The sequence below is a fragment of the Protomyctophum bolini genome, assembly GCF_963924005.1.
Source record: "Protomyctophum bolini genome assembly, chromosome: 19".
NCBI lineage: Eukaryota > Metazoa > Chordata > Actinopteri > Myctophiformes > Myctophidae > Protomyctophum > Protomyctophum bolini.
In genome coordinates, this window is record NC_137880.1 from 22601248 (window position 1) to 22622641 (window position 21394).

Consider the following 21394-nt stretch of genomic DNA (forward strand, 5'->3'; position numbering starts at 1 on the left):
CCAACGTTGTTTAGTGTCTGTTAGTGTTGTTTAGTGAGTCAGTTCTCTGACTGTCGGTGTGTGTGTGTGTGTGTGTGTGTGTGTGTGTGTGTGTGTGTGGGGCGGACAGCAGCATGCGGCCGCTGAACCGAGTCCAATCTGGGTGAAATTTACATTGGAAAATTAATATAACGGCGCGGTGAGCCCGGCAAGGACAGAACACGGCCCGGCCCGACTGTTATATGGTCTATCTATGGCATTCTATGGTTCACAGACATGCCGGTCTGACAGACAGACAGCAGTCACGACGATCGAGGGCTATAAATCCACATTATGGCATCAGCGCGTGCAATTTGGCCAGTCAGTTGTAAGCCAGCTCACCTTAATTAATTATAATATGGGCAACGTTGTAGCTGTGTAGGCTATATGCTGTAGGCTACTACATTGAATCAAGTTTGCCGTGCCCCGCGAATCATTTTAATATGACGACATCATGAAATTAATTTACATCTGATACATCGGATATCTATTTTACTTCCGCAGGCGAGTGTTCTTTCTTTTTTTATAACCCTGCAGTGCATTCATCAGTAAGGGCTTATCATTGCCGAGTTGTAATATAGCATTTGGTCGTGTGGTGAACAGTACAAATTAACTTCTTTCTCATTATGTGAAAGTAACTGTAACATATCAGGTAACTCTGACATTTAAGGATCGAGTGAAGCAATGCATGCCAAGTTGGCAAGTTTCGTTTATAATTATATACATATAACTCGCGCTGTTTGCTTGAAGATCTGTCCGTGCAGAGAACCTCCTGTCAAAATTAACTACTCTACAAGCTCATCGCGCTGTTGTATAGAATTTAAAGTTTGGGAATCCTCTGTGCCGGCTATGATGACGTATTTCGAGATTTCCTGTTGCCTTATATGGTATAGAATGGGCGTGGATGTTCCAACTAACCAGGCGACACCAGGCGAATCGCTTGGGGAAAATGCGGAAAGGATACACTCAGCGATCCGCATAAATGAAGTGATTACACCAGCTTCTCTGAATAACACGCCATCTCAACGTAGCTTGATCGGACGGATAAATACGATATCTGTTTCCGCCACAGTGTAACGGTGGCGTATTTCTTTTTAATGAATCAGGCCCTATGTTTGTGAATTGTGATTTGTGGCATTTTGTTCGAAACGGACCAATCAGGATGGAAGATGGGAAATTGTGCAGATCTGTGTTGATCACATGACTATGGAGATGGTGTATACCGAATTGTGTGATGTACAGTATGGATAAAATGTGTACGATCTACAGAAATGTGTTTTGCCTAAATCGACCTCATGGTGGCGCTATAACAGGCCATTGAGGAATATTTGGTGCAAAGGTGCGTTGTTGGCATCCAGGGAGTGTGTGTACAGTTTGGCATGGATCGGGCCAACGGTGCCGGAGATTAGCTGATAACGGACGGACGGAAGGACGGACACATGAATTATAGGAGCGTTCTTCTGGCTTTAGTGGTGCATCAATCAATGCTGAACAAATAGAGAGTAAAGAGGGGTCTATTTATTGGATTGTCATTCAGAGCAAAATAAATAAATGTTTTCCTCCATTGAGTGTCTGACACATTGGAGACATGACTGAGCCTCTTATCCTTTCCAAAATGCCACACAAACGGTGGTGGAAAGTAACTAAGTATACGTTTACTAAAGTACAGTAATAAGTACAATTTTGAGGTACTATTACTTTACTGGAGTATTTCAATTATTTTGTACTTTTACTTCTATTCCAATACAGCTCAGAGTCAAATATTGTACTTTTATAGCCTACTACAATGATTAGAAAACTTTTGTTACTTTGTAGATTTGGATTGTTATTAAAAAAAAACAAAAAACATTAATTAACCAATTCAGCCCTATTTAAATTATGGCTATTTGAAAATATACATAGCAGTGAATTAATTATGAACTCCTATCCATTCACATTATTTTTTCTTCAAGATAATCCTTTTAAAAGATTTATTTAATTTCATGGCATCCCAAAACTCACCTAATCCCCAAAACATGAATGGATTTAAATCCTGGCAGAGTGTCGAAAACATGCTCCATCTGAAATGGGATAAGAAGAAGAAAACAGGGAGAAGTATACATTTAGCTTCAATCGGGTGCATATAATTGCTTTATGGTCCTAAATTGTAGTTGACAATGGGACAATAAGTCTCTAAAAATAAAAAAGATGGGTGGCAGCTGTATGAATGGGAAACTCGTTGATCTCTATATATAGAGTTAAGCACCCGTCCTGTATACCCGTATGGCATAATCGTCTTTAAGAACTCTTAATAGGGAACATCCGTCAGCAACACAAACACAGAGCTCGGTAGGTATTGTTCCCGAGTCGACCCACTCGAGCAGCACTCCGGTGAGATTGTGTGATGAAGAGCTATGATCTGTGATGACGAGGGAAGGAAGAACTGTTTATCCGAGTGCATCCGGCACTGCATGGAAACTCTTCTCTAGCTTTCTCCGACCCACCTGACCCCTTCCAGCTTCCCTGGTGGTTTTCCAGAGTGTGGTGTGTAAGCTGCTTTGGTGTGAGCCTCAGCACAGCAGGAGACCACGTACTGCATGTGGCCTTGCCTATAGCCCTAGCCTGAACACTAAACATATTTCTCATCAAAAAAGTACAGCAATACATGGCAACTTGAGGTACTCTTATTTCATCATGACTTGATGAATGAAAAAAAAAACAGAAAATTGCCCCCTATGATAATTTTTTCTGTCTAATTATTTGATTGTCCCAAAACATTGTGTTTATTGTCATGATTTGTCACAACAAGAGTTGGCTTTGTCCAAGGCTTAAATGTCTTTAAATAAATACTTTTTGAATCGTCTATGGGAAAATTGAATGGGTAATTCTCTTCCGGGCCTGTCATTGTCATGAAAGGGGGCGGAGCCGCGGGACTGCGACGCCCTAGGCTTAATAGGCCTACATTACATGTGCAGACAAATGGTGCATGTTTATGTGCATAAAAGAACCTCCGGGGTTAGGTTGGGTCTTGAGTCTATGGCAGCATTATTTTGGGGTCGGGGGTTGAAAACTTTGGGAACTCATACCGTAGAGAACTTGCAGGTATAGACAGAGTGTATACAGTAAGTCCCAGTGGCGGAAAGTAACTAAGTACATTTACTCAAGTACTATACAGTATTTAACCCTAGAACACTAAACCCACATTTTGTCACACCATGACTAAACCAACCCGGGTATATTTTACCCGATATTATAATAAATTCCATAAAAAATCCTGGTCATTAAACTGGGGCGCCTGATGGAGGGGAAAGGAACTGGTTGGAATAACGTGTTCCTTCCACGCGCTACGTCCAACCAGGGAAACTCCCCCCTGTAAGGTGTAAAGGAGCAACTTGGACACTCGGGCATGAAGGACGCATGAGTTCAAGTCCGTTGCTCTCCCCTTGTCCCCCATATATGGGGACTAGGTTGGTGGAGGGTGTGTAGAGCCCAGGATCACATTAGATGATTGACACAGGGGTGAAAAATGGGTTACAAAATCGTGGGATAAAAAATATATTGTATTAAAATGTATTATTAAAGGACAACTTTAGTTTTTTTCAACCAAGGTTCATGTTTTAGGTTGTTATGAGAGAAAGTAAAAGGTGAGTGTTTTTTTTTCTTCATTTGCTGCTTTCTTTCGTTTTAGGGATTTTAGCTGTTTTTACAGGGGGGTGGGGGCATTCGAGCACGGGACTAAATATGTATTTCTTTACAAAATTGTATAGCAATTTCTTTTTTTATTCTTTACTATAGTCCTACTAGACCCCAAGAAATTACATTTGGCCACAAAAGATCACAGGATATATTGAATATGTCAAACTGGCAAATTGAGCCTATTTTGTAAAGAAATACATATTTGGCCCCATGCTCGAATGCCCCCCTGTCAAAAACAGCTAAAATCCCTAAAACGAAAGAAAGCAGCAAATTTAAAAAACAATTACACTCATCTTTTACTTTCTCTCATAACAACTTAAAATAAGAACCTTGGTTGAAAAAAAAACTAAAGTTGTCCTTTAAGGTATACAACAATACGTGTATATATACATCCAGGATGTATAGTAGGCTACTAACCCTGCATTCTGGGAATCCAGAACTCAAAATGTATACCTTCAAAATCTTCATAAATTAGCTATCGAACAAACAAAAAGGTAGAAGCGCACACCAGTAGTGGGGAGGTGCTGACCGCAGGAGATCAAACTTTGACTAGGAAAGGAAAGAGGCAGCACTTCTCGTAGTCACGATGCTATAAACGTTATTATTCCAACGTTTCGGAAAACTGGTTGCCTTCTTCAGGGTATGACCTATAAATTAGCTATAGCAGATCTATGACGGCTGAGTAGATTTGCCTTATTTTTAATTAGATTTGTTTTTGACATTTGACATTTTTTAAATTAGATTTTTTTGACATATCTCTGCCTGGTTCTGGTTAATTGATTGCCACTATGTATTTAATTAATTATTCCGTCACCGCTAGTGTTTTTCCAGTGTTTTTTGTCGACCCATGGGACCACGAAGGCTGTATGGAGGGGCAGACAATCGTCTTTTCTTTCACCCGGAAAACAGATTTTGTAAACGCGATCATCAGTTCTGTAGTAGTTATAGGGGCTTGTCTGTTTTGACCAAAAACCCAATCTGGGACAAGTATCATGATAATTGTATTTTTCTAAATATGATAATGGAGGCAGTTTCACTTACGGTTAGGGCTGACCCAAAAAAAATAATCTAGTTTTTTATTTTAAATATTTCTTTCAGTTATTTTCATTTATTTATCAAAATAGCTGATCTGCAAGCCCACATTGCAGAATAACATGTTGAGAACATAGGTCTGCTACAGTACCCTTCAAAGCCATGTGCGTCAATAGAATGTAAATTAATAACAGTCCAAAGAAATGTATATAAAGGTTGTATAAGGTTCTGGTTTACTTGGCACAGTCAAAAACAGCCGATACTTGCTCAAGGATCCCTCACACCCTAGATAACCCTCAGCAGCCTCCCTGCAGGCTGGCAGAGAGACATGAAAAACAGAAAAACAGCTCCTATCAAGGAGCTGTGAAAACACTGCTGGAATCATAAGTCCATCCCCCACACGCACGCAAACACACAGACGCACACTCGCACACACCATTGAAAAGTGCAACACACGCGTGTGCCATTGACAAGAGCAATATACTTACAGTACTGTATATCCAGTGACGGGTTCATATGATATGAAGATATTTTGTGTGGTGTGTGTGTGTGTAACTGTATGACTATTTGACTTGCATTTTTAACCTTTTTGCAGTGTACTGTTTATGTTTGTGTACGGCACGGGTATATACTGTTCAATCTATGCTGCTATTTGGAGTGTGGTCTCTGGCTATGTGGTGTTGTTTTTTATGCAATGACATAACGTTGTCCCACCTGGTCCTGTAGATGGTGGGAGAGGTCAACGTACTGGGGAGAGTCCGGACCGTCCAGCAGCTCTCGGTATCCCGGGTCCACCAGGTCAATGCTGAACTCCACCGTCTCCTCCACTACGCTCTCTGGAAGCAGGTTCACAGTCTGCTCCACCACGCTCTCTGGAACCAGCTTGGGGTGTTTGGAGTCCTGCAGGACCAGAACCACAATGTAAGTACTAAGTAGCCTACATTTATTAGTCTCGTCCCTCTCAGTATTAGATTTCTTTCCTGCATTGTCCCGCCCCATATTTGCATACTGTGCCCCGGTTGGTTATAGCCTGGTTCCATATGAAACTGGTTGGCTCATCACCACTTCGGCCGTGAAGTCCTCCCAAAATTGAGAGGTTCATGACCAGAACCACAGTGAGGTTTGTCGCGCATTGCCAAGGTTTTTCCGCTTTCAGGCCTGTTTCAAAAGAAGCCAGTGATACGCTTTTTAAGGGATGAGTCAGGGTGTACAAAGGAGAAAAGATGTTGGCAGTCTTTTCTATGGGAAATTGAGTTTACCTTCCCTTGTCTCCTGATAGATGGATTATCAGGCCTGTTTTGAAAGAAGGCACTGATCCACAATTGGGATGAGTCAGGGCATTCCACATTTTGAGTAGAATGAGAAATGTCTGTTCTATATTTGGGTGGTACCAGATCATTCTCACTCCCTATTGTATTTTATTGTATTGTATTGTATTATGTGGCTGTGGGTGTCAATTATGAATTCTGTACTTTCACTTATTTATTTCTATATTGCAGTATTCATACTTTTACTTAAGCGACTAAATTGAGCACTTTTCCCACCACTGTATATTTTCTATTCCAACTTCCAAGTGATGCAATCATCAACTTCTCTGGCTGATATTAAATTCCCCATGAGAAAGAAATGATGGACATTTGAAATTTGTTCATAAAACAATACTTCCTCCAGGGGCAATTTTATGCCAGATGTGGCATTCGCAAGCATGTGTATGTGGTGATATGTTTCACTGTGTGTACCTTTCAGAAACTTTGCAAGTTCATTTTCATATGGTATTGGTTCTCAAAGTGGGGTCCGGGGACCCCCATGTGGTCCTTAGGCAGGGGGTTCCATGGGGTCCCCAGCAAAAAATAGTTAACACAATCGATTTAACCACTTTATCCATTTATATGTTGGCTATTCAAAACGGCAAGCTTGCATCGCATTACTTTCTGCTGCGCTGCAAGCTTGTGTTTTTAACATAATTCTTCTGACATAATGAATGTGAAAGCTGGCCCGTTGGGGAAGGCCAATCGTACTCGGGCATGGTTTCAACTTTAAAGCAATCGTATACCAAATGTGAAACCAGCCTCAAACATGCAATACTCTTTTTAAAGACATACAGCCAATTTAAAATCCCAGCATTGTATTCTACTGATACTACGATTCACACCACTATTACCAGTAAGACGCCTGAGGGCGAGAAGTGACCTTGCCCTAAAGGGCATGGTTTGATGAGGTTAGATCAACATATGGAATGTCAGAACAGGTCAGCTCGAGATCTAAGGGTTTGATGAGGGCCCAGTTAGGGCAGGCCCGTCTAGAGTTTTAATGGACAGGTATCAGTCAAAAGGGAGACATCGAAGAGGAAGGATGGATGGTGAAGGATCAACATATGGGTTTGAGGTCAGATGTAGAGTTGCTGGCCAATATTGATGACATCAGGGATCTCCATATATGGGCTTAATATTAATATAATCAGGGATCTCCATCCCTGATGATGTCACGTGATGTCACAAGGCTGCCCCCACCCCAAGGCATGGCCTATATGGTCATGCCTGGGGGTGACTGACTCACGGGAATAAAATACTAAATTAACCCAGAAGAAAAAGAGGAAGAAGCACATCAATTTGGCACAGGAAAAAATGCTCTTTGGTACAAATGGGTGACAAAGTTAAATGGCAAAAAGAACAGACGAAGACCATAGTGGAAAAATGAAACTAAGGAGACTTCAAGTCAACCTGATGAAGGCGTTGCCATGCATTAGCCATTGTATTAAAGGCTTTTAACATTTTCTACAAGAATGCCTTGGTATTTTCTTTTTGGCCATTTAACTAAATCGAACCAATCGCAGTGTTTCTCCAAGGACATCATCCAAACTCCTTAGGCTTTATATATGACAAAATAACACTCGGGAATGCACTAGCGTTACTCTACCATGTGGCTGCTTGGTGCAATGCATTTACTCTCACGCAGAGCTAGGACTCGCGCTGAGAGAGAGAGGGAGAGAGAACAGCTGGCTAAACGTCAAATCCTTGTTTACTTCCATAAGCTTCCCAGTGAGTTTGAAAATTGCTACTGAGCTAAAGGAGAAGACGTGGGTGACATGGTGGCCATTGGCCAAGTGGCTTGAGAAACTACTCTGTAGAATAGACTTAATATTTTTAAACCCTATAGTGTACCAGATTCCCACAGGGTTTATACACGTATACCATGTGTAGTAGTCGCTAAATAGTCGCTATACAAGCTCATATAGCGCATCACAACGCAACGCATTGAGCTTAAGCTCAAATGCGAACGTTCAGTAAAACGTTAAGGGATGGTCAACGAAAATAGTAAGCTCACTGAGCTTAGTATTTTCGCTGAATGTTCACGCCAGAACAGGGATGCGGGTTCATATGGTTAATTCAGCGCAAAAGTTGTGCGTCCTTACAGAGGAGAGCACCATGCCGAAGGAATGTCCTGTCCTGTCCTCCTCTCTTGCCTTGTAAAGTAATGTTACTGTACCTCTGCAGTTGGTGTTTCATCTGGGCCAGCACTAGTGCTGGTGACAAAAGCTGGTGCTTCGGCTGGGGCATCAGTCTGAGTGCTGGTGACAAAAGCTGTGGCTTCAGCTGGGGCATCGGCCTGGGGAACCACTGGACCTACGAACAATAAAAGCCAACGTAGATGAACATCACAAATCACGATACTTGTAATGGTTAAAAAACTAAAAATGCTTTTTCTCGGTGGAATGCTCTGCCTGTACAACTTAAAGGGAAATTTCACTTACAAAGATGTTTGGGGTCATTTTTTAAGACTACTGGCTTTTGTGAAATTGTGAGCACCGTCATTGGTTCGGGAGACCGTGCTTTTTCAATTACTTGAAAATAAAAAAAGGAATTAAACAATACTGAATTAAGCAATGTAAAAACTGTCTGGGGTTCTCGCAAAAGCCCAAGTAAACGGATAAAATGGCCCCAAACTCCCTTCAAATCTCTGAATTCACTACTAAATGTTTCATTTGATCTTAAAGCATGACTTAATGTACTGTAGGCCTACATACAAATGGCTAAAGTTGACTAAAGTCTCTCCTCAGCTGGCCTGCCCCTACGGTTGTAGCAGTGATTTCCAAACTGTTTTAGCTTGAGACCCCCAAAAGAGAAATCAGATGTCTCCCCAAGACCCAAACTGCAAACTGGTGAAAATAGCAGATTTACAAGCACGCAACATGTCACATATCACAATGTGTTGCGTGTACTTGTAGTACAGTAGTAGTAGTAGTAGTAGTTGTGGTATCACATTTCCCTCACCTGTAATCTCAGGAGTAGGTGGTGCTGGTGTGGTCTCTACACCTCTGCAAATAAGAAGATAGAAAATGCACTGAACATATAACCACTTAAGCCCATTTCCTTATATATATAGTGGGGAAAGAAATAGTATTATAGCCTGGCATGGTCAGACTAATATCACAGAGGGTTTGTTTTGCAATGGTATATTTGCAGTGGTGGAGTACTTTTACTTAAGCACTGTACAATTTTAAGGTATTTTGTACTTTACATGAGTATGTCAATTTTTCAGGACTTCTACTCCACTACAATTCAGAGGCAAATATTGTACTTTTACTGCACTACATTTACCCTTTAGATTCTGATTATCCTTGCAAAACATACATTAACCACTTCAGCCCTATTGGTTAGGTAAAGTTATCTTAAAACAAAAAATGCTTACTACCAGTAAGACGCGCAAACGCGGGAAGCGAACGCAGCTGAGACCCTGCAGATCATGTCTGTCTGTCTGTCTGTCTGTCTGTGTGTCTGTCCCGCTGTTACTGTATATGTGGACCTGGCCCCTTTTGTGCCCATATATGGAGCTGAGTGGACCTGGCCCCTTTTGTGCCCATATATGGAGCTGAGTGATTGCTGATGCAACACACTCCATATTTGGATAGCGGGACAGACAGACACACAGACAGACACACACACACACACACACACACACACACACACACACACACACACACACACACACACACAGACATGATCTGCTAGGTCTCATAGTAAGTGCTCACAAACATGTTCATAAACATGTCTACTATCACAGAAAAATTTGTTCCAACCCAACTCCCTTGGGAAACTTTGACAGCTGCTGAAAGTTGGGGTACCATTATCAACCAATATAAGGCAAAATATTCCAAATTTCATTATACTGTACTTTAAGTAGCATGTGACATGTTAAACTAGGGGGTTTTCAAGATTCTGAATCCATTGCAAGCATTAGTTTTGGGCACATCTGTGCCCAAAAGTGGCTATGGCCGAATTTAGCCCAAGGAGTATTTCGTGCAAAACTCATGCTTGGAATGGATTCAGAATCATGAAAACCCCCTAGTTTGACATGTCACATGCTACTTAAAGTATAATGAAATTTGGAATTCTTTGCCTTATATTGGTTGATAATGGTACCCCAACTTTCAGCAGCTGTCGCAAAGTTTCCCAAGGGAGTTGGGTTGGAACACATTTTTCTGTGAGAGTACACACGTTTATGAACACATCTGTGAAGAAAGCTAGTAGTAAGCATTTTTTTTGCAGATTTGCCACAACTTAAGCTAACTTTACCTAACTATATACATTTCGGTCATTTGAAAATAGCCAATCAAGCCAATCAATCTACAAGCTCAATGTGAGCTTGTAGATCTGCCATTTTCAGAAGATTTTTTGACATTTTAGACAACTTCTGCATAATGAGTACTTTTACTTTTGGTACCTTGAATACATATTGATGCCAATACTTTTTTATTTTTACTTTAATACATTTTGAATTGTGGACTTTTAATTAGTTACAGTATTTCTATATTACAGTATTGATTATTTTACTTAAGTAAAACATTTCAGTAGGCTACTTTTTCCACCATGCATATTTGTCTGGTTTCCAGACTCGTCCATTTCTGAACCCAGCAACATCCCATCCATGCTAGTTTTCATTGTCACTACCCGATAGCAATTAAGAGCGATATTGACTTGTTGTTATGCAGTTTTTTTAATAATGTTTAGTTTTCAATGTTGCACCAACTTCATCAGATTGAACATTGCCTGGCCTTAATTATTCTTGAGGACTCATGATATAATGATGCATCCACCCATTTTGGGCGGGAACCCCTTTTGGTGTTTTAAGCATTATGTAATGCTTTAGCTATTGAAAAATGGCAGATCTACAAGCTCATAGCGTGCCACAGAGGGGCACGCTACGAGCTTGTAGGTCTGCTACTGGCACTCTAGCACCTTTATTTTGAACAACTCTGGCAGCACCATAAGTGTTAACACCAGATGGGTGGACCAGACCACGAACACTGCTGTGGAAACCACTGCTGTGGAAAATAACATTTTTCGAGTAGTAAACAGGATAAATTGAGAGTATATGCCGTGGCAGACAGCAGAGGATCAAACACACAGAGAAACATTATTAGACCTCACCGTGACGGTGGTCTTCCATTTTGCCATCGGTTCATCCTCTGAAAAGAATGGAGAGAAAAACACAATTCCAGTGTGAAGTGCTTGTTATCAGACTGAACGTTGACACAAACAGATGATTGCCTGTCTCTTCCTCTTTAACACTAGAACCAATAGGCCAGATAATTGTTGCTTATTATGACATATACCGGTAGGTTGAGTGCTTTTGTCGACAGACAGATGGTAGAAGGAATCATGGAATGCTATAATTTATACTATTGAAATATTGTAATTTCATGAGTTGGGATTCAAATAATTCATAGGATCCGCAGCAGCAGTCGAAAACCTTACCAAACAGATGCATTTCGGCACGCAGGCCTTCGTCAGTGTAGGGCTTACAATTAAACACCAATTCTTCATTTAGAACTTTAGGAAATTCATTATTTAAGAAATCGATCCAAAATGCTTCTCTTTGCAATAACCGGTCTCTATCCCCACCTCTCTTTAAAGGATTTACAGTCATTTTATGCCTTGAAACCTCAGGGTGCATATACTGTATCATTTCCAGTACTGTTGACGTGTTTGACTATAAGGGGATTTTTCATCTTTTGTTCTGAGATTCTGGTTCTGAACTCCCTTTTAGTTTTTCCTACATAGCAAAAGCCAAAAGGACGTTTAAGGAGATGGACATGTTTTGGTCTACAAGTATGCAATGTGTAGTCTTTTTAAACCATTACTAAAACACTGCAAGTCATATAGTCCATAGTAAATGGGTTTATAGTATAATACTGCATGGAGCAAGTGCTATCAACAGCTGATAAATATTTTCTGCATCTCAAAGCAAATGGTTTAGTGTTTTTTCTTGGCATGGAAAAGAGCCATTCTGCTCACAAAGGCAGGGCAGCTGTAGCCATGATGAGTGTGATCAGTGCAATGTGTCACAAATGCCACCGCTTGCCAACTAGTAAACAAAACTTAAGCGTCCTGTTGGCTACAGCCAGTGGTGGAATTAAGTAACCAAGCACATTTACTTAAGTACTGTACTTAAGTACAATTTTGAGGTATTTCTACTTTTACTTCTACTCCACTACAGTACATCTCAGAGGCAAATATTGTACTTTTACTCCACTACATTTATTGAAAACTTTAGTTACTAGTTACTTTGATTATTACAAAACATATACCGGTACACTTCAGCCCTACTGTATATACATTTTGTCCATTTGAAAATAGCCGATCTACAAGCTCACAATCAGCTTTTTTCATATACATTTTATACATTTGAAAACTTGTGAAATAGGACATTCTGCAGTACTTTCACTACTTTGTACTTTTGGTACTCTTAAGTAATTTTTTCTGCCGTGTAACAGAGAATATCTACATTGCAATATTGATACTTTCCACCACTTGCTACAGCAGCAGCAGCAACCCACATGGTTAGACAGACAACTACAGTGCAATATGATAATGGAGGCTCTAAATATACTGTATATACTGGTATGTTTCAAATCTTGTTTAAAACAAATCTGCCTAACGATGATGTCACTGGTGGACGGGTTTCTGAACTGCCCACAGCCCTCTCATGAGACACAGACTGAGTAGAGAAAATGTGTGGTATTTTGTCATGAACATTAGTGAGGAAAAATGGTGAAGTGGTCCTTTAACAAGTTTGTTAACTGATGAAGGACCCTGATGCAAATTAAAGACAAAGTCTTTTTCTGGTTTTATCCTCGTAGCAGTTTTTTTATTTACTTTTTATATTGCCACCTGAGGCACTGAGGCAGAACCTTACCCTGTGAATCATGTTCATGTGCTCGTCTGTGCTGCTGAAGTTCTTGGCAAGGTCTGAGATGCAGAGGGACTCGTGCTGGCAGGTGTGAACCCACCTCTGGTACTCCCCCGTCCCAGGGATCCGGTCGTAGAAGATTCTGAACGCCTCCCACACGGCCTCCTGGCACACTTCATGGGCAACACAACGGAACGACATTTTTAGCCCAGTGGTTTTCAACCCTTTTCATATCAAGGCCCATTATTTATTGGGCATTTGAGCCACGGACCACCATTTGGTGAGATTTGCCTCTCAGACATACAACTGAAGAATATTTTGTTATTGTTGGATCCGAATTTGTCCAGAATTTCGCGCTGTATTGATCAAAATAACAATTATTCTACAATCTATTGTGTAACTCTTGAGAGTGTCAAATTAAACGTTTCATTACACTCTCAAGAATTAAAGATCTAATAAAGGTCCATTTGGTTACCAACTCTCCATCATTTAGATGGTGACCACCTGGAACCCGGCCCCTCAAGGACCACTGGTGGTCCCTGGACCACTGGTTGAGAACCACTGTTTTAGCCCATTAGGACCTGGAACGCATCTGTGTCACCTTAGCTATTGAAAAATAGCAGATATACAAGCTCGTAGCGTGGCACTCGCACTACGAGCTTGTAGATCTGCTATTTGTTTGAAAAATTGGGAAAATATGGCACAAATCTTTACTTCTGTGAGCTCCCAGGAACAAAACTTCTTCATATGGGGGTCCTTGAGTCCTTGACATGAAACATTTTGAGAACCACTCCAGAATAGGGGGGGGGGGGGGGGGACATTAGCCAAATGTAGCCAATCTCTACAAGCTCAAACAAGTGAGCTTGTAGATCAGGAATGTTTTGGCAGAGAGATTTGGTACAGACAGGGGAAAAATAGCTTCCCAATCCCAAGTACAGAGCCAACTCAAGTCCAGTTTACTAAGTCTTAAGGCGTTAAACCCTACAATACTTAGTTGACTAAAGTCCGTTTTTCCCTCCACACCAAATTGCTTAGCCGGAAATAGCTGATACAAGGCAGCTGCAGGTCATGGTACAAATAGGCAATTCCGTGGTCAGACTTGCACACAAAGCTGTACCTTGGAGTGGCTATAGCACCATTCAAAGATAAAATGAACGGTACCTCTGAGCTGGTAATATGCTTGGTGGCTGGCAACCACCTCATCGATGGTTTCTTTGGGGCAGATTCGGACTCCAGTGCGTAGAAACACGGACCTCTTTGTTCGATGTCGCTCCAGTTCAGCAGAGGGCTGTCTGGTTGTCCTGAGCAGCTCGACCAGACGCATGGAGTTAATGGCATCTGTTCTCAACCCCGAGTCGTGCTGCTGAGAGCTCGCTAAAAAAGGAAAACACAGAAGATGTCAGTGAGTGGCCGGGCACACTAAATGTTTGCTGCTTCATATGTTTTCTAACTCGGGTGTGTTCATTTCACCCTGTGGCAAAGCAAAGGCTAAATGAAGGAAGTGTGCAAGTGCTACGGGCTCTGAAGAGGTGGGTTTTCAGACTACGGCGAAAGAGTGAGTCTGCAGTTCTGATTGCAATGGGAAGTGCATTCCGTTTTGGTGCCAGAAGGGAGAAGAGTTAATTGTCCATTTCCAAAGGGGGGTTACTGGGTCCTGTGTTTCATCCTTGCTCTATACTGGACTAAGACGATAGGAACCTTTTTGAAAACTGAAGATACATTACATGTAGCAAATTTTTTAGGGTTGATGTTTTTTTCCTCCTGTTTTCATGACCTTTTTGACTTGTCAATGAACTAATTGGAACACAAAACCGGCACTGTATATCACTCAAACTAAAGATATTGTTTACTGAGGTGAGGGCAATGTCCTGGCATATGTACAGTAAAGCCTGATTATTTGGCTCATAATGATAGGGGAACCTCTTTTGGTGCTTTCTAGCAGCTCCTTTTAGGCACACGTACCACTGTGTTCCTCGACCTTTAGGCTTCCTCCCAATGGACCCGGACAGGTTTGAAACTCTGAGAGCGTACAAATAATGATCCTTAAGATGTACGTTTGACAACAACTGCGTTCGAGAATGTTTTATAAATAATATACAAGGTTGTGCGGTTGAACCCTCGGCCTGACACAAAACAATGTGAAGCGGGTAGTTGGTGGGCCTTCTCGTTGCCGTCAGTAGGCCCATGTTCATGGCTGCACAAGATGTGTTAGACTCTCCATGTTAACTCTCCAGGTGTTCCCGTCAAGTAATTTGTAGTAACTATTTAAACACATAAGCCTTATTTTGTACTTTGTTGTATGATGTATCTCACATGCGATACGAGATAACATTGTTGAATATTGAGATGAGGATATGACTCGATGATAAGTAAACAAACACTGAACTGTACAGTTCTATTATCTGTCTGTCTTTGATTTGCTGCTAACGTAGAACCCAGATACATAGCTTGTACAAAAAGAAGAAGAAAGAAATTGATTATAATTTCCATTCCATGTGAAAACATTGCACCTGGCTACAACATGCATGGCAATGAATTTTATCCACCAACTTAGCAATACAGTTTTTCACTGCTCCCCTTAAACATTTTCTTCTCATCTAAGCAAAAACATCCTTTATACCTGGATTGTTTGAAATGAATAAAAACCTGAAAACAAGTTAAATAATCTCCTATAATTGTGACATGCAAAAGTATTTTGCAATATATATATTGTGCATTTTGATATTGCGATGACAAGAATATGTTTTCAGTGCATTGTGCAGCATTGCTCCCCACAAGGGCCTTTCTTATCAGTGCACTGCATTCTTGTTAGGATTTGTATTGAACATGAGGGAAATACTACCAGTATCGCCGACTTTCACATGTTTCTAAGGAAACCACGAGCGCAAAACTCTTACTCACACATTTGTAAATTGCCCTGTTTCCCCAAACAAAGCAAACAGCTTTTTGAAAAGTTGTGAAAATGTGGCGCTAATCTTTGAATATGTATTCTTTCAGAGCGAACATTTTTAACTAAATTCTTTGCTTCTGGGGGGTCCCTGGAACAACAATTTTCAGATGAGGGTCCGCAGCCAAATACGGGTAATTCTGGGGGTCCTTGACATGAAAAAGGTTTAGCACTACTGACAGGTTTTTCAAAAAACTTTTATTATTTAGAAGAAACGTTTTTATAATTGGCCTCAGTCCTATGAAGGTCAGGGTTATGAAGTTGTTCCAGGGCGATCCCCAGCAAAATTAGTCTGCAGAAAATATAATAAATAAAAAAGCTACCGGTATTTGAGACATTTTTAACACCACAAAATCTTCCCTTATTATTGGGGTCCATAGCCGGCACAAAATATTTTCAGATGGGTCTCAATGGCCCTGGAATTTCAGGGGTCCGTGACCTGTTTCAGAACCAGTATAGTATACTGCTAAATTATACATTGTGGTTTTGTGGGTAGTTATGAGCCAGAATAATGGAATATCCATTCTCTTGAGACTACTTTAAGTTAAAACCGTCTATTTGCCCTCACAGTACTTGTTCAGCACTTCTGGTAAAGTTCTCCACAGTCCACTGAATGGCATTCTATAGTCTGTCTATTGGGTGTATTTTGAAGTGGGTTATAAGGCTAGGTATTGCAATTTCCTCAAGAGTACGTGATCTTTGGCATTTGGGAAATATATGTGTTCTCTGTGAGAATGTGTTGCTTATATAAGCACCTAAAAATATATTTTAAAAGTAGAACTATCCCTTAAAGTCTGGCTTTGAATGGAAGATATGCCTGAAAATGGTTTGACTGTGAATTAATAATAAGCAATTAAGCAGTTTGCCTCCCGAGACGCAATACTTTATTTGGAAACAGACTTTAGATATTACGTCTGTAACCCAGATGATTTTTAACACTGATGAATAATTTGTCCACTGAATTTAATGTCATCCCAAAACTCAGTTTATATACTTGCAGATGTGTGAATTTCCTTTGGGACAATGTCCCGAAATGCCTTTTCAGTGCCTTTTTGTGTTTATTATTTATTTGATAGTTAAGCATTTTATTAGATGTTCTTGCCTATATACAGGTAGGTTACAATTTAAAATGGTGTGCATGCAGTATAGGCCTACGTATATGCCAAGTTCAAACGAGTCTGTTGGTATTGGCCTTACTTCAGAATAGATACATTCACAAGTCAGGTCATTGTCAATGCTTCACATACATTCACAAAAGAAACTATTACTGTCAAGGTTCAGAAGGATAGTGGCTTTGTGAACAAAACCTAAGCTTACCTTTAATTCCGTTGGCTTGGAGAGGGAGAAGTGACAGCAAAAGTACAAATTTCCAAGGCATTCTGGCTTTAAGACTATTTGCTTTTGCCCAAATTAGAATAATGAATCCAGGTGTCCTTCACCTCAAGATGAACTCATCGTCTCGGGTACACTGCTGGATCTCTGGCTATACGGGACGATCTCGCATGTAGCTGGCTGCTCATTTAGGCCAAACCAAACTTCCTGCCTTCCCCAACGGATGACGAAATAAATCCCTAATGAATTCAACCAGCACCCGACCTCTCACAGATGACCATCACAACCCCAGTGGTGGTGGTGCCTACAAACTTACGACACGTGATACGCACGCACACACAGTGTCACACACCTCTCTCACACACACACACACACACACACACACACGGACTGGGAGTCAGTGGGAGAGAGTGGAAGTGCGGGAGGAGTGACGAGTTTAAAAAAGCACGCACCGTTTCGGGAATAATCTTTTTATCTACTGCTCAGACATAATCCCTGCTTTACGCCTGAGGACTCATCCTGTAAGTGGCTTTCTGTCATGGGGCATCTGTCCACGGGAGCAAAGGAAAGGTGAGGTTAAAGGGAGTCGAGGAAAGGAGCAGGGACGGATGAACCCCCACGAGGGCCCCTGGGCCAGTAATTGTTTTGGGGCCCCCATAGCGCATGCGTGACATTTGTGTTTTTATCATCTTTTTTGAGTGGTGCAGCCACTCCAAGGAACAGCAATGTCCATCCCTCCCTATGTCTATGTCCCTATGTATGTTTAGGGTACCAACAGGTGCCAAAGTGGCGCTGTTGAGCTAGAAACGGAGTGGTGCACTTTTGCCTGCTAATTACAATGTGAAGCGTGCGTGCATATGAGAGAGAGATTGCCTGCTAATTACGAGAGAGAGGTCTGCTAATTCCCCCACATGGTAACTGGGTGCGTTCCTGGGGGTCTGGATGTTCCAGGGACCCCCTGGGAACCCCCACACAAAGTTACACCTCTCAGTTCACACAAGTGTGATTTTTACCTACATTTAACAAGGAGCTCTTTTCAGGGCCTTAAACCCAATACTGTGCGGTCCAATTTCCCCAAAGGGATAACCACGGCCCCACCGGCCCAATGGAAACTTTAGCCCTGGAAAGGAGGAGTCTGAAGGGAGGTTTAGAGAGGTGAGGAGGTGGAGGGCTCTGTAGGCCTAATAGAGAGAGGTGGTAAACTACAGGGCTCTGTAGGCCTAATAGAGAGAGGTGGTAAACTACAGGGAGAGCTCTGTAGGCCTAATAGAGAGAGGTGGTAAACTGCAGGGAGAGCTCTGTAGGCCTAATGGAGAGAGGTGGTAAACTACAGGGAGAGCTCTGTAGACCTAATAGAGAGAGGTGGTAAACTACAGGGCTCTGTAGGCCTAATAGAGAGAGGTGGTAAACTACAGGGCTCTGTAAGCCTAATAGAGAGAGGTGGTAAACTACAGGGAGAGCTCTGTAGGCCTAATAGGCCCGCCGCCGCAGTCGCCGTACCAAAGGAATATTCAAACGGATTATCACACACCACCCTGCCTGCACACACTACCAGTCTGTTAGAACCAGACATGGGTCCAATTAGAGATTAGAGAACACTTATATCAATTATTTTAGAGTTGGTGTCGAAGTGTCCTTGAGCCAGACACTGAACCCCTATAGCTCCTGGTGTGTGTGTGTGTGTGTGTGTGTGTGTGTGTGAATGTAATCTACAATCTATGTAAAGCGCCTTGGATAAAGGTGCTATATAAATGCACCTTTTACTATTTTAAGCCTATAGAATCAAGCCATCCAGGCTCCTGGTGAATCATGATGACCATAAAACATTGATTCTGTGATTATTTTATTTTTTGGAAACAGCAGAACAAAAGGTATTTATTAAATATAGGCGGCAGCTATGGGCTATATGGACCTATATGGGCTATGGACCACTGCTATGGACCACTGCTATGGACCACTGCTATAGGCTATATGGAATATGGACCACTGCTATGGACCACTGCTATAGGCTATATGGACCACTGCTATGGACCACTGCTATAGGCTATGGACCACTGCTATGGACCACTGCTATGGACCACTGCTATAGGCTATGGACCACTGCTATGGACCACTGCTATATATGGGCTATATGGACCACTGCTATGGGCTATATGGACCACTTCTATGGACCACTGCTATGGGCTATATGGACCACTGCTATGGACCACTGCTATATATGGGCTATATGGACCACTGCTATGGACCACTGCTATATATGGGCTATATGGACCACTGCTATATATGGGCTATATGGACCACTGCTATATATGGGCTATATGGACCACTGCTATGGGCTATATGGACCACTGCTATGGACCACTGCTATGGGCTATATGGACCACTGCTATGGACCACTGCTATGGACCACTGCTATGGGCTATATGGACCACTGCTATGGACCACTGCTATGGACCACTGCTATGGGCTATATGGACCACTGCTATGGACCACTGCTATGGGCTATATGGACCACTGCTATGGACCACTGCTATATATGGGCTATATGGACCACTGCTATGGGCTATATGGACCACTTCTATGGACCACTTCTATGGGCTATATGGACCACTGCTATGGACCACTGCTATATATGGGCTATATGGACCACTGCTATGGGCTATATGGACCACTGCTATGGACCACTGCTATATATGGGCTATATGGACCACTGCTATGGGCTATATGGACCACTGCTATGGACCACTGCTATATATGGGCTATATGGACCACTGCTATGGGCTATATGGACCACTGCTATGGACCACTGCTATATATGGGCTATATGGACCACTGCTATGGGCTATATGGACCACTGCTATGGACCACTGCTATATATGGGCTATATGGACCACTGCTATGGACCACTGCTATATATGGGCTATATGGACCACTGCTATATATGGGCTATATGGACCACTGCTATATATGGGCTATATGGACCACTGCTATATATGGGCTATATGGACCACTGCTATATATGGGCTATATGGACCACTGCTATGGACCACTGCTATATATGGGCTATATGGACCACTGCTATATATGGGCTATATGGACCACTGCTATATATGGGCTATATGGACCACTGCTATGGGCTATATGGACCACTGCTATGGACCACTGCTATATATGGGCTATATGGACCACTGCTATGGACCACTGCTATGGGCTATATGGACCACTGCTATGGGCTATATGGACCACTGCTATGGGCTATATGGACCACTGCTATGGACCACTGCTATGGGCTATGGACCACTGCTATATGGAATATGGACCACTGCTATGGACCACTGCTATATATGGGCTATATGGACCACTGCTATATATGGGCTATATGGACCACTGCTATGGACCACTGCTATGGACCACTGCTATGGGCAGTGGTCCCTGCATTCAGTGTTGATGATTGTCTGAAGACCAAAACGTATACCCTCTGTCGTTATTTTCACCATGTCACTATTTGCACTTTTGTAAGTAAGACTAAAGTATTTTTGCATCCATGGTGCCTCAATATTCATTTGTCAGTGTGCAAGCCTATCTTGTTGTTTAAAGACTTCCATGCTGGCCTCTCGTACTTGTCTTCAGCCCAGTAAGCCTTTAGTTTAGAGTGCAAACATTTATTTTTGATCTTTTAGCTGTTAAAAGGATGCGTTCTGGCAAAAGTAATCTGCTGAAGGCCAGAGATTGCCTTCACAATGATGTCACCCCAGCACCAAGGCGCATTCGGTCCTCTGTCTTCATAATTTCTTTATTTCTCACCAAATGTTGGTAAAGTAGGCTACTTAAGCCTGTCACAATTATTACATAAGTCTAATCGCAATTATTTGACATAATTGCATTGCAGAAATATCAGATCTACAAGCTTACCTGTTGTAATCAACTATTTCCGCTATTTTGAAAATCTTTTGGAAAGATTTTTTATTATTATTAAATGTGTCCGTGATTTATTTGTATGTTTAAGTTATTTGTAATATCTGCCCTGTAAAATTTGTGATTACGAAGCCTAAAAGGCAAACTAATTAAGTCGTTAATCACAATCATTTGTGTGACAATGGACTCCAGAAGGAAAAAAAGGGCATACATTATTCAAACATTGTTCAGATATTTCCAAATGCTCTGGTCGTGCCACACTGTGAGCTTGTATACTGTAGCTGC

The 21394-nt window shown here is 41.7% G+C and overlaps 1 protein-coding gene across 1 annotated transcript in view; it reads right to left on the reverse strand.

Annotated features, from left to right (window-relative positions):
• LOC308334618 (interphotoreceptor matrix proteoglycan 1-like) overlaps nt 1–17240 on the reverse strand; it is a gene marked incomplete at its 5' end in the record, with an annotated part of 45441 nt that extends 28201 nt beyond the window's left edge. Inside the window, 8 exons of the mRNA XM_080791420.1 lie at nt 2020–2078; nt 5440–5625; nt 8212–8348; nt 8997–9040; nt 11154–11191; nt 12922–13088; nt 14077–14289; nt 17180–17240. Of these exons, the coding sequence (XP_080647546.1) occupies nt 2020–2078; nt 5440–5625; nt 8212–8348; nt 8997–9040; nt 11154–11191; nt 12922–13088; nt 14077–14289; nt 17180–17240 (905 nt within the window). The remainder of the gene's footprint in view (nt 1–2019; nt 2079–5439; nt 5626–8211; nt 8349–8996; nt 9041–11153; nt 11192–12921; nt 13089–14076; nt 14290–17179) is intronic.
• Between the last annotated feature and the right edge of the window lie 4154 nt (nt 17241–21394).